General features: G+C 37.6%; 1 protein-coding gene across 1 annotated transcript in view; it reads left to right on the top strand.

Annotated features, from left to right (window-relative positions):
- Positions 1-12354, top strand: part of hpse2 (heparanase 2) — an 87209-nt gene extending 74855 nt beyond the window's left edge. The window contains exons 11-12 of the mRNA XM_079854421.1: positions 2329-2475; positions 11354-12354. Coding sequence (XP_079710547.1) covers positions 2329-2475; positions 11354-11516 — 310 coding nt within the window. The 3' untranslated portion in view covers positions 11517-12354. The remainder of the gene's footprint in view (positions 1-2328; positions 2476-11353) is intronic.
- The last annotated feature ends 1265 nt before the right edge of the window (positions 12355-13619 follow it).

Here is a 13619-nt window from a genome sequence, read left to right as displayed (position 1 = left end):
ACAATAACTGAGGATCTCAATTTATGTGACAACATTAAACTGAACAGAAATGTATGCTAAACGCAACTGATAAAACTAGAAATTTGTATAAGTCAAAAACATTTAGTCTAGAATCATTTAGCTAAATATTTTGCATAAAAGACAACATTAGAAGCTTGAATGAATCATTGACTCACTAAAAAGATGAATTGAATCACTAAATTGAGAGAGATGTTATGATCATTGTATATTTTTGCTTTGCTTGTGGTAATTCCCCAACACTGCAGTTTAGGATTGATTTGTAATTGCATAACATCAAGTATGTCTGAAATTGCACTTGGATGTTCTTCTCTTAATGTTTAGTTTAGAGGGTTTCAGGCTTTCAAGTCCACAACCAGGAGATTTTTGAAGAGTAGACTGATGTTATCTGGTTCCAAAACTCAGCCAATTTCTGACCCTCGTTGGCCTGGAGATGACAGAGTTTTGAGCCACATTCAAAATTTCATCACATCGTGTCTTATCCATCAAACCGAAACCACCACAAAATCAAACAAGTAATCTCTGTAAATGCCATGAAACCCAAAGCAGCTGGTCAACAGCTAAAACCCATTCACTAAATGCGTTGCCTGTCCAGTGGCACGGTGTTGTCCTTTGACTTTTTATCGGTGAAAGACGAAAATGTTTTTTATTGAAATGTCAACAATGTTATTATCTAATTCCGAGAATTTCCAATGTGTTATAGTGCAAACGCAAAAAACATTCCAGAGTCAGACATTCGGGTCTCATTCCTCCGACCTCTTTCAAGTTTTTCGTTCTATTAGTGGTTAAAATGGCCGGTCAGACTAGTCATGGATATGCTTTCAGTATCTTCACTAATCCATCACAACACCCTTATACAAAACAGGCCTGCTTTTCGGTGCTTTGAGTGGTTTCTCCGGTCCACATTTCCCCAGGACCAGTCGCCAACATCAAACAAAGGATTCCATGTTTACGTTCCCCATGCGAATGCTGGAGAGGCACATTGTTTCAAAGTCTTGGACAATGTTTATCATTTTTCGATCTGTTCGTCTGATCTAATGCGCCCTTCTGGAAAATATCTACCCAAGTTACCAAAGTCTATTAAAACTGAGACACCACACATGTATCACATGACATGAGAGATGTTTTCATTACACTGTCTCGGGTTTGTCTCTTTCCTGAATTTTTCCCGTTGAACTCTATTCACTGTGCGCCAAGGTGTAAAGATGCACATGGCCCGGGTTGCTCGTGATTGGTGAGATTACTAACAGGCTTGTCTGACAAAAGCCAAGCTGTGACCGGTGCGGTCGGCCCTTTACAACATGTGGTATTCATGCACTACAGCTATGTTTTCCTTGCCGTTACGTTAGAATCTTTATTGAATTTTATCATGTTTGCCTAATCATGTTGCCAGATACTCATCTTAATTAAGTTAATATTCCCTAAAGCCTGCTCTTCAGCGGTATTATTACCCCGAGAACAAGGACAAGTATGCTGGAATCTCTGTAACATAAGCACGATCGTCCAACACATATAAAGCTTTTGTTACCCCTGTGAATTTGGGAGGGGAGCTAATGCTTTTACAGTTGTTATATGAAAACAATCTGCTCTTTTACATGACGTAGTCCTGGCCTCCTTTGCTTATATACAGTACTTTATTATTTGGTTATTGTGTACTGAAATTAAATCACAGAAGGTTTTGGATTCGTATACAGATATTACACATTGTCTCTTGTAAATGGAATTCTGGGAACAAGCTCAATGTTTCTGTCAGTATCAACCAGATTATAATGAACAAACAATGTATGTTGAATTTCAGATGTTAAAATAGGAGAGTTATATACATTTTAGTTACATTATCTGCCCTTATCTGTTTTTTTTTTGTTTTTTTTCAGGTGTGTGTGTGTTTGTGTGTGTCTACTCCATTATCAGTATTGAAGTTTTGAGGCTTTTAGTCTGTTTGTTTGTGCTGCTTAATATTTATTTGTAATAAGGTTTCATCAGGATTCTTTGATTAAAAAGTTTAATAGCATTTATTTGCAATATAAATCTTTTGTAACAGTGTAAATGTATTTTACTGTCATTTTAATGTGTCCTTGCTAAATAAAAGAGTTAATGTCTTTCAAATAAACAAATCCTAACTTTTGAACTGTAGTGTATATGCTAGTGTGCATCAGTGAAAGTCAAATGTAAGCATAGCTTAAAGTGTTTATTTTATCAAATTTGACTTTTGTAAAAAAAAATTGATGAAATGATATGTTAATTGATCTTATGATCTAAGTTGAGTTGCTGTATCATACATTTTTAATAGATTCTTCTCTTTTCCTGCAGTCACGATTATGTCAGAGGGTCCATAACAATCTACATCATCAACCTGCATCGATCACGGAAGAAAATCAAGTTGGCCGGGACTTTACGAAATAAAACCGTTCACCAATACCTGCTACAGCCCTTCGGCACTGGTGGACTTCACTCCATGTAAGTCAGTTGTCGTCTGTGACAGCAATTCACTGACGCAAAATAATAACACAAAAACATGTTGTATATACTCAATGTTAATATCTCTCTCTCTCTCTCTCTCTCTCTCTCTCTCTCTCTCTCTCTATATATATATATATATATATATATATATATATATATATAAAATACACACACACACACACACACACACACACACACACATATATTATGTAAACAAAAACTTATGTTAGATTTGACAGCACTAATATATAGTTTCCTATAATTTTTGATTAGGGGGTCCGAAAAATACATTGTGATTTTGTTAAATTATTTTGCCCTTTTGAAAGGTTCTGTGTTGTTATATTTTAAATTAAGTATAATGATAAAATATTATAGATACAATAAAGTTCTTTTTTATATTATATTTTAATACTATGGTTAGGTTATTACCAGTGAAATGGGATTTTCCATAGGTGTAAGAGTTTTGTTTTTTTTAAGTTATAATGTAAGTATTGTATTAATATTATATTATTACTAGTTATCGCAGATCTCTGACATCAGCTTATTTTAGAATGTGTTTATCTGTTCTCAATTTAATATAATAATCAATATGGTGTTTTGTTTCTTTACTAAACTTATTATGGTTCGGTTAATACCGGTGAAACAGGATTCCCCCTAAGCAAAATAGTAATTAATATAATAATAATATAGTTGTATTATATTATTTTGTATAATATTGTGTTATAATCTATTATATATATTTAAATACTTTTTAGCGCAGATCTCTGACCTCAGCTTATTTAAGAATGTGGTTTATGCTTCTGTTCTCGGTTTACTATAATAATCAATGTGGAGTGTTGTTACTTTACTAAACATTAACTCAGATGGAACAGAGATAAATCTGGTGCTCTATAACCGTCTACACGCACAGCTGAGCTAACTGTTTTCTGACTAAATATTCAACTCTTCCACAAATGGGGATCCCGTTTCGCGACACTAACCTAATCATGGAAAGGGCAAAAGAGAGACCCGGGTCATGAAAACACGGTCTGTTCATCTCCTCAAACTCTTAAATGGGATATGAGGATTATCTTGTTCCCGCTCGCTTCCCTGATGAAGCCAACGCACAGCTGAAACACACGGGTCTACATCCTATCCTGAGCCGTTTTCTTATGAATTCATCTGGTTGAATTCATCTGCTCGTCTGAATGTGTTTTCAGTTAATGTGTTCCTGTTTAATGTTTTCTGTCAGATAAATGCTTCTAATGCAGTGTCGAGTAGATTGGCTCAGCAAATGAATTTAAAATTTGACATTTTGTTGGTCTTGACATGTTAAATCTGTCTTGTTCAACCAACAAGACATTAGTCATGAGTGAGAAACTTCACAAATGTCCTCTCTGGTCACAAACACCCCATTTTCCTCTGAGACGCTTCACTGATTTTTTTTTGTATTTTTACTGCTTCGGCTGTTTAGAAACACATCATCTTTTTCAGAGAGTGTTCTGTTTTGAGTTTTCCACTAGAAATCATTTGAAGCCAAGAACAAAACATCAAAACGTCCATTAAACATGGACAATCCAATTGAATTAGCATAATAACATTGTCTTGGTTTATTGAGGCTCAATTTAAACTGAGAGTACAGTGAAATGCAGCTTCCTTCGGGGCAGATGTTGGCAATAGTTTTGTCAGCAGCTTTCAGCTTGAATTTCAACCAGTTTTTCTACTCCTCTCGTTTTTTTTTTCTTTTTTTCTTGTTTTCTTTTGAGGAATTGTGGGATCCAAAGGGCCACCTAAACGTCTATTATTGGGAGTTAAGCATGATACTTTGAAAACATGATCATGGTGTTGATGTGTTGATCAGTTAAACAGAACCTATGTGAATAAGTCTACACTTAAATCCCTTCATCCCACAACAGGAGGAACAGTTTAAATAAAGGATAGAAAGGAATATTCGGAAGAAGCAGAAAGTAATTACCAGTTATATCACAGTAAGCAATCTATTATAGACCAGTATAAAAACAAAACCCATAACCATGTGTGTTTTGATAGACCCATTCCCACGGTTAATAATCATAAACCATCCTCTTGCCACGTTTGATAATATTTTTCATAGTGAAAAGCTTCTTTCTGATTCCAAAGAATCTTAAAATTAAGGTATTTTCCCATCCACTCTGTTCATACTGCACTTTCTATACTCATTTCAGCTGTTGTTGGATGGCATTAGGTTAATTGGTATATTGTGTCTGAGCAGTGAGAAGTAGTAAAACATGCGCAGTATTTGTCTTCAGAAATGTCCACAGCTCCATATGGGCTGAATCAGTGTGTTCCTGAGCAAATTCAGTGAGTAACATATACAGGCAGACTATAAAGTTACTCATGACACATTCCAATGCTTAAATCCTCTGTAACGCATATGCAGGGAAATTAACTGCTCATTTTGTGGGGTCACACTTAAACACTTTCAGACAGAGTTGCTCTTTTTCAAGGATAAAATTTTCCCTATGTGTTTGGTGAATCTGTCGTTGTCTGTTTTGCATCATATTCTGTAATTCAAAATGGAAACAAAAAGAGAAAGGGGTGTTGAAAGAGCTGGGTAAATAAGAGACAGCAGCTCTCATTTCAAATATAAAAGAGTAATTTTAACAATAACATTACTAACAGTACTAATAACAATTTCAGCTATTATAATCTCTGTGTAAATGCATTTTTTATATACACTGAACAAAATTATAAACGCAACCCATTTTTGCCCCCATTTTTCATGAGCTGGGTAGGGTTGCACCAGCCGTTCGTAAGTTCTTTCTTAAATTGGAACGTAAAGTCCACACTAGAGGCTTAGTAACTACTAGCTAGTTTGTAACTAACTCTGAACTTTATTCCGTTGCACCATTTGTTCGTAAGGCAGAACGTAGCTAGTAGGTCGTAAGCTCTCCGTAAAGTAATGCGTAGTCGCATAATATGACGTTTAGCCTCGATGATCCAATAGCAGCCTTCAAATACGTGAGCAGATGTTGTGTTGAAATGCTGTGAATTTCAGTTTATCCTTCATTCTTTTGCCTCACGTTACTAACGGTAAAAATAAGTTTCCATTAAATACGATACTTGATCATGAATAGCATAAGTGTTTTTGTAAATAACATTCAGAAACTGTATTTGAAATGAAATGAATAAGGATCAATAAATAAATATTGATACAAAAAACATAAGAAATTACGTTTATTGTTTATGACTGATATTTGACATGCACATGGACCGATGCACACAGCGGCGCGCTGTTTAGGACAGGTTCGTGTTAAAGAGCCGCTAACAAAGTAATCTATTCACATAATGTTCTCTCTCTTAAAATGTAAGCGAGTGTAAATGTCAGCATAAACATATATGTCTAAAGAATTGAAGTCTGTCAGGTAAAAGAAGAGCTTATTGATGCAGTTCAGTCTGTCTGATATTTTATTCCAACCGTTACTCCTGATCGGAGGCTGCCGTAAATATTTAGTTTATACGTAGAGTTATGCTTCAACTAAGTTTAATGGTGCAACGCAAAAATATTTAGAAGTGCGTAAGTCGTAACTTAGTGTCCATTTACGTCAAAACTAGGCTAAGTTATAACTTACGCACAGCTGGTGCAACCGGCCCCTGAACTCTAATCTAAGACTTTCTCTATGTACACAAAAGGCCTATTTCTCTCAAATATTGTTCACAAATCTGTCTAAATCTGTGTTAGTGAGCACTTCTCCTTTGCCGAGATAATCCATCCACCTCACAGGTGTGTCATATCAAGATGCTGATTAGACCGCATGATTATTGCACAGGTGTGCCTTAGGCTGGCCACAATAAAAGGCCACTCTAAAATGTGCAGTTTTACTGTGTGTGTGTGTGGGGGGGGGGGTCCGAAAACCAGTCAGTATCTGGTGTGACCACCATTTGCCTCACGCAGTGCCACACATTTCCTTCACATAGAGTTGATCAGGTTGTTGATTGTGGCCTGTGGAATGTTGGTCCGCTCCTCTTCAATGGCTGTCCGAAGTTGCTGGATATTGGCAGGACCTGGAACACGCTGTCGTATACGCCGATCCAGAGCATCAGAGCATCCAGTATGTTGGCCAAGCAAGAACTGGGATGTTTTCAGCTTCCAGGAATTGTGTACAGATCCTTGCAACATGGGGCCGTGCATTATCATGCTGCAACATGAGGTGATGGTCATAGATGAATGGCACAACAATGGGCCTCAGGATCTCGTTACGGTATCTCTGTGCATTCAAAATGCCATCAATAAAATGCACCTGTGTTCGTTGTCCATAACCCCACCACCACCATGGGCCACTCGATCCACAACGTTGACATCAGCAAATCGCTCACCCACATGGCGCCATACACGCTGTCTGCCCTGTACAGTGAAAACCGGGATTCATCTGTGAAGAGAACTCCTCTCCAAAGTGCCAGACGCCATCGAATGTGAGCATTTGCCCACTCAAGTCGGTTACGACGACGAACTGCAGTCAGGGCGAGACCCCGATGAGGACGACGAGCATGCAGATGAGCTTCCCTGAGACAGTTTCTGACAGTTTGTGCAGAAATTCTTTGGTTTTGCAAACTGATTGTTGCAGCAGCTGTCCGGATGGCTGGTCTCAGGCGATTTTGGAGGTGAAGATGCTGGATGTGGAGGTCCTGGGCTGGTGTGGTTACACGTGGTCTGCGGTTGTGAGGCCGGTTGGATGTACTGGCAAATTCTCTGAAACGCCTTTTGAGACGGCTTATGGTAGAGAAATGAACATTCAATTCACTGGCAAAAGCTCTGGTGGACATTCCTGCAGTCAGCATGCCAATTGCACGCTCCCTCAAAACTTGCGAAATCTGTGGCATTGTGCTGTGTGATAAAACTGCACATTTAAGAGTGGCCTTTTATTGTGGCCAGCCTAAGGCACACCTGTGCAATAATCATGCGGTCTAATCAGCATCTTGATATGCTACACCTGTGAGGTGGATGGATTATCTCGGCAAAGGAGAAGTGCTCACTAACACAGATTTAGACAGATTTGTGAACAATATTTGAGAGAAATAGGCCTTTTGTGTACATAGAGAAAGTCTTAGATCTTTGAGTTCAGCTCATGAAAAATGGGGGCAAAAACAAAAGTGTTGTTTACAATTTTGTATACAGTATATATATTGGGGGATCACCTCACAATTCAATTCGATTACGATTCAGCGGTCTGCGATGCATCTTTTTTTCTATACAGGGTTTCTTTTTTCTCGCTGTGTGAGTATAGGGGTGGGAATCTTTAGGCACTTCACGATTCGATTCCAAACGATTCTTGATCTAAATTTTTTTTCTTAATTTGTTTACTGACTTTAAATCTTAAATTTATTAACAAGTACATTTTAAATGTACATTTTAAAAATTTAATTAAAACAATTGAATGTTAAGAATTGTATAGAACTACATAGTAGTTGCAACACTGCTTTTAGGTCTAAGTTATTACTGTAATTAAATTACTTTTCCATTAAAAAATTAAAGTAAGGGATTTTTTTTTTTTTTTTTTAAGTAGGCCTACAGTTACTTCTTATGTAGGCTACTGTAGACTGTAGAATAAGTCTATATAAAACAGATTTCACAACGTCTAATGTTAAAATATATGTTTTAATGTAACCTTCTCACTTTGGTCAGTTCAAGAATTTATGCAATTTTATAATATTTATTTGAAAGAATTAAAGAGCAGTTTCATGTCTATCCTTGTATTCAACTGGTTGAGGTTGATGTTGGATTTAGAAAGTAATTAGTAATAAGTAGTGCAATACCTTTTAGAGAGAATAAAAAGTAGAGTAATTGAATTAGCCTACACTGTTGAAGATGTAGCTAATGAATTAGGCCTTCTTTTTTAGAGTAACTTACCCAACGCTGCATACTGTACAAGCAAATAGTAAAGAGGAACAAATGGATATATATTACAAGCAATAAACAAAGAGTGCTTTAAGTATCTGAACGTTTTGCAGTCAAGAGCAGTGAGTGATTTTTCTCTTTCTCAGCTTTTGCTGCTGCTTGATTTTTGACATCATAGGCAGCGGGATATCTAATCCGCATTCACACTACGGATTTTGACTAATCAAATGTTTGTCCTATCTGTCTAATCCCTTAAGACATAACTTACACTACAGTGTAACCGTAGGCCTACATTTAACGTTTACACGGGGTCACACACAGCCGCTTTCCGCTAGCGCTCTACACAAAACTCACGTGGACATTTGAAAGCAGCCATCTGTCAGTAAGTGAGTTTGTGTATTGAATATAGACCTACTGGATTCCAAAAGGCATAAATGAAGCATTCGTAGAGCATTTTGAGGGGAATAAACACTGAAAAACTGGCAGCAAAGCAAAGTGCGTTTCTCACATCAGTGCAAGCACGCGATTGCCCTTGTAATTCGTTTCAACCTTTTTGAACTTTTATATAGATGATTTTATGGAAAGTTCAAGGGTTTTTGTGGGTGGGTGTGGAATAGCAAGCAGAATACGGCTGTTCGCATATGAAACGCTTAAAATGAAACTCAGAATAGCCGTTAAAGAGAGAATCGCGATGTGTCGGAGAATCCATTTTTTTCAAGTTGCATGCCTATGTAATGCCTGCTAAAATTTCAGCCTTGCCGTCACAGCAATACATTATTTTAAAAATATACAGTTAAAATAAACATTTACTTTAAATTATAATAATACAGTATTTCTGTTTACAGTAGCCTATTGCTCTATATTTGCATTATCCCAGAAAACCATTAGGAATATTTTGAATAGTAGGCCTAGCACTTGCTCTAAATATTTAGAACCGGAGAAGTTTTAATGTTTTAAATTCATTTCCCAAAAAATCAGTACATCATAGGTAACCCGGTTAGCTTTTTGAAAGCCTTAAATGCTGTTCTGAACGTTAATCTTTTGAGTCTGAGATACAACAGTTTTGGGAACTTAGACCTGGAGCTTTTCAAACCCGTAAACCCTACTGTGCAATCTTGGCAGATGTGTGTGATCTTTCTATGCCTTGAGGCTTTGTCATTTCTCAAACACATACCTACATCTGTAGCCAGAGGCCGTTAAAGCTCCAGAACTATCTGGAGACGTTAATATAATTTGCATCCTCTCCAAAGGAAATGCGGACCTTCTTCTGCAGAAGCCCTGAGCAAAAACATCACTGACTGTGTCCTTGCATACTTCTGTCTGCTTTGATCTCCTGAGCATACATTCTTCCCGGGGGAACGTTGATTGTGAAGATCAACAATCCCTCCTCACCGTCGCGTCTGATGCTTGCCGTCAAACTGCGCTTCAGAAGGGTTTCAGAATCAGGCCCAAAGCAAACTCAGCTTCCTGATCAGTTCAGTCTGTGGCATTGTAAGATGAGGTGATGGAATGGATCATCCAGATGTCTGCTGCTCAGGAAGGCTCTTTTCTTGGCTGATAAGTGAAGGGTCTTCCGGGTGCTTCTCCAAACCAACAATGAAAGGAGAAAATGCTTCAAAGGGATTAGCATGATTTCACGGTTTTCATAAGAGCATTTAAACATTTAAGCTTTAAACCTCCACCAGTTAGGAAACAATATTAATGTGATTAGACTCATGTTCAGTTTATGATTGTCATGTAACATCTTTCATGCGAGATGTGCTTTTGTGGACCATAGAGACTGATGCCAATGGAATAGCCTATTTTGTTTTCTTTCTCAGTTGTTGTATTTAGTTGATGTTAAGAAAGATGACTGAATCACTGGCTATGCTCAGAATAGTACTCTTACTATTTTGTAGTATAGTGTGCACAGTCTCCATGTTGTGCATTATATGCCACAATGCAATGCAACCTTTCATTTCCCATAATGAAGACACTGAATCAATGAATAATATAGGCCTAGGTCTAATAGTTAGTTATTTTGCATTAAGTTGAGCATTAATTTTATTATTATTAAATTGTGTATGATTTCTTAACTTCAGTTGGTTTTAAGAAATTAATAGGCTACTTTTATTCTGTACACATTAAATTGATCAAAAAGGACAGTAAAGACATTTATAATGTTATAAACTTCAAAGATTCTTGAAAAGTTTCAAGGTTTCCACTTAAATATTAAAGGTACACTATGTAACTTTTGGGCCTCTAGCGGTTAAAAAACAAAACTGCATTCATTTTGTGGAAGAACATTGTTTTGGTTGTGCTTCGGATCTTCGTGACTGTGTGGATGAATATGATACTTCACAATAGATAATGCTTTACAAAAAACTCTATTAGAGACCTTTAGGCCCGCCTGTGGCAATTTATCTGTTGAAGAAAATACCTTACCTGTTGAGTAATAAAAAACTCAACTGGTAACTTACATTTCAAATCCCTCTGTTCTTTCCATCTCCAAAAATATTAAAATAAAAACTTCTTTTAAAATGTTATAATATTTCACAATATTAATGTTTTACTGTATTTTTGCTCAAATAAATGTAATAGATTTGGTTAGCATTAGAGACTTTCAAAAACATAAAAAAAAATGTACGACCCAAAACTTTTGAATGGTAGTGAATAGCATCCAGGAGTTCTGAGCACTCTCATACTGGTGATGTTTGTTTTCTACAAGGTTGATAATGCAGCTATAGCGCCCTCTAGTGCACCATCAGAGATATTACAATTTCTTTAGACATCCTTTACCCTTGATGTAACTGGGTCCTAAAACCAGCTGTTTTGTCTAAAATTAAACTTGGACTGATTTTTGATTTAAAATGAATGAATTTATATATCTGAAAGCCTGTTGCAATTATTATTATTTTATAACCTCTGAGGATTACGACTCCTCATTGAATGTCTGCAGCTCTCACATTGACATATTGATATAAAACAGGTTGTCAATCCTCCCATCTGCAGCATCCTAACACAGTTCCCTTTGCTCTGCAGGTCTGTGCAGCTGAATGGAGAACACTTGCATATGGTGGACAATGAGACGTTACCTGAGCTGAAGCCACGGACGCTCAGGGCGGGAAGAACGATAGCTATGCCACCTGTTTCAATCGGCTTCTACATCATCAAGAACATTAACGCTTACGCCTGCCGTAGATAACACACACTGACCGACCTCAGACGATCTTCTGCTCAATGCACCAGCTCCTCATGGCCTTCTCTTTTAGTAAGTCCACAGAGACGTGGAAAAGACCCCTTCGTTCAAGCAAGGGCTGCACTGAATGCTTCCAACAACATTTTCTCCTCTTTTTTTTTTCCCCACAAGAGCAGCTTGACGTGTGGAAAGTGAATGTATATTGGCTGCCCTTTTGTGTTTTTGTTGCTTTTGGTTGCAGGAGCATATAATGAAGTCTCTGGCCCCGTTTACACCTGGTATTAAGATGCGTTTTGGTCGATCGGATCACAAATGCAGGTGTAAATAGGGTCTAAAACGTTTTGAGCTTGTCCACTTTCAACCACTTCCAGAGGTATTTGAAAACGCATTCAACTGGATTGCTTTCGTAGTGTTAACGCTCATGTGGTTGAATGCGTTCGAACAGCCACAAAAGACCGCCTTCTCTCCTTCTACTGACCTAATGCGTAAACATGGGAAGCACACTAGACAGATAGGATTGAAACTTTGTCGACTGAAGAACCAGGTTTGGTTTGAAGCCCAAAAATGTACCAAGCACAGTGTTTTCTCACCATTTCTGATTTCTAACTCGCACTCACTGCGTTCGGCGTGAACTTACGGCTATCAGAGCAGAAACTAAAGCTGCTGCTCTCTGTGTGTTTCTCCGTCGTCTCTGGTAATGTTCATATGTAAATTGTGCAAGCTTATTTTGTCCATTAGATCAAAAAATCTGAAAAAGCACATACATTTACCCACCCATAGACCCTCGCCTCGAAGAAATCAGGACAGAAGTGGTTGAAAGTGGACAAAAGAGACCAGGTATAAACGGGAATGTGTCTCCCTCGTCTACTTGTGATCCGATCGACCAACACACATCTTAACATCAGGTGTAAACACTGCCTCGCAGTTCTTCTCACCAGCATAGCAGTGTCACTGAGAGCTTTGTAATCCGATGCTGAAGACCATCGTAAACTACAAACCCAGTGCTAATGTGCAGTTCAGATGTGGTCAAATCAAGTAGGCCCAGGCTTAATCAAACTTTTTTTTTGTTTTTTTTGTTTTTGTTTTGTTTTTTGTTGACATTTTCTGCTGTGATTTTGGGAGAAAACTACGCTATTAAAAATAAAGGTTCCATGAAGTGCTCCTATTATGCTATTTTTTAAAGGTTCCTGATTTTGTTTTGGAGGTCTCCTACAATAGGCAAAAACACTTGAATTTTCTCATAATATACATTGCATCTTCACCTCATCTCTCAGTGTCTGAAACGGTTAGATCAAGGATCTCGTCTCTCTCTAAACCCCATCTTTCCACGAGCCTGCTCTGCTCTGATTGGTCAGATGTTCAGCCCAGTCTGTTGTGATTGGTCTACTGCTTACAGGGCTTGTTGGAAACGAAACGTCCATTACCATATCTGCATTGTGGCTTCGAAAAGTAATGATGGCTTCTGTTTTACAGTATTATTCAAGCCTTGATTAGTCCTCATTTAGATGTGGGCGGGTCAAAGTAGACATTGTTTGATGGCAGCCAATGCAGACCATAGGCTGGCATTATGCAAATTTGTTACAAACCTATGTAGGTTCATGCAGGAAGTAAGACTGTAATTATTGGTGACTCATTTCAGGCAGTTCAGAATCTTTTTTTTTTTTGGGGGGGGGGGGGGGGGGTGACAATAACTTTATTTATAGTGCACTTTGAACTTTGCAAACCTTTACACACAACTATATGAAACACTACATGACAGATAATATCTGAAAAAAATAATAATAGGAGCACTTTAACATCCATGGAATTTTTCCATTCCATAAAAGGATCTTTATAATGGAAAAAGGTTCTTTTGATTATTTATTTATTTTTTCCACTGAAAGTTTCTTTAGGGAGCCAAAAAATGGGTCTCCTATGGCATCGCTGCAAAACCGCCTTTTGGAAACTTTACTTTTTAAGAGTGTGTGGAACGGATTTAAACATGGTGAAATGTGTTAAACAGAACCGACAGTACAACGCTCTTATTGGTCGCTGGAAACATTATCAGATTAGCCCAAATATTTGAATGATGAAAATGCACAGGGCGAAAGATGTAAATGACAGCCGTTC

This window comes from Squalius cephalus (genome assembly GCF_949319135.1).
Source record: "Squalius cephalus genome assembly, chromosome: 21".
NCBI lineage: Eukaryota > Metazoa > Chordata > Actinopteri > Cypriniformes > Leuciscidae > Squalius > Squalius cephalus.
This window is presented reverse-complemented; position numbering and strand designations above follow the sequence as displayed.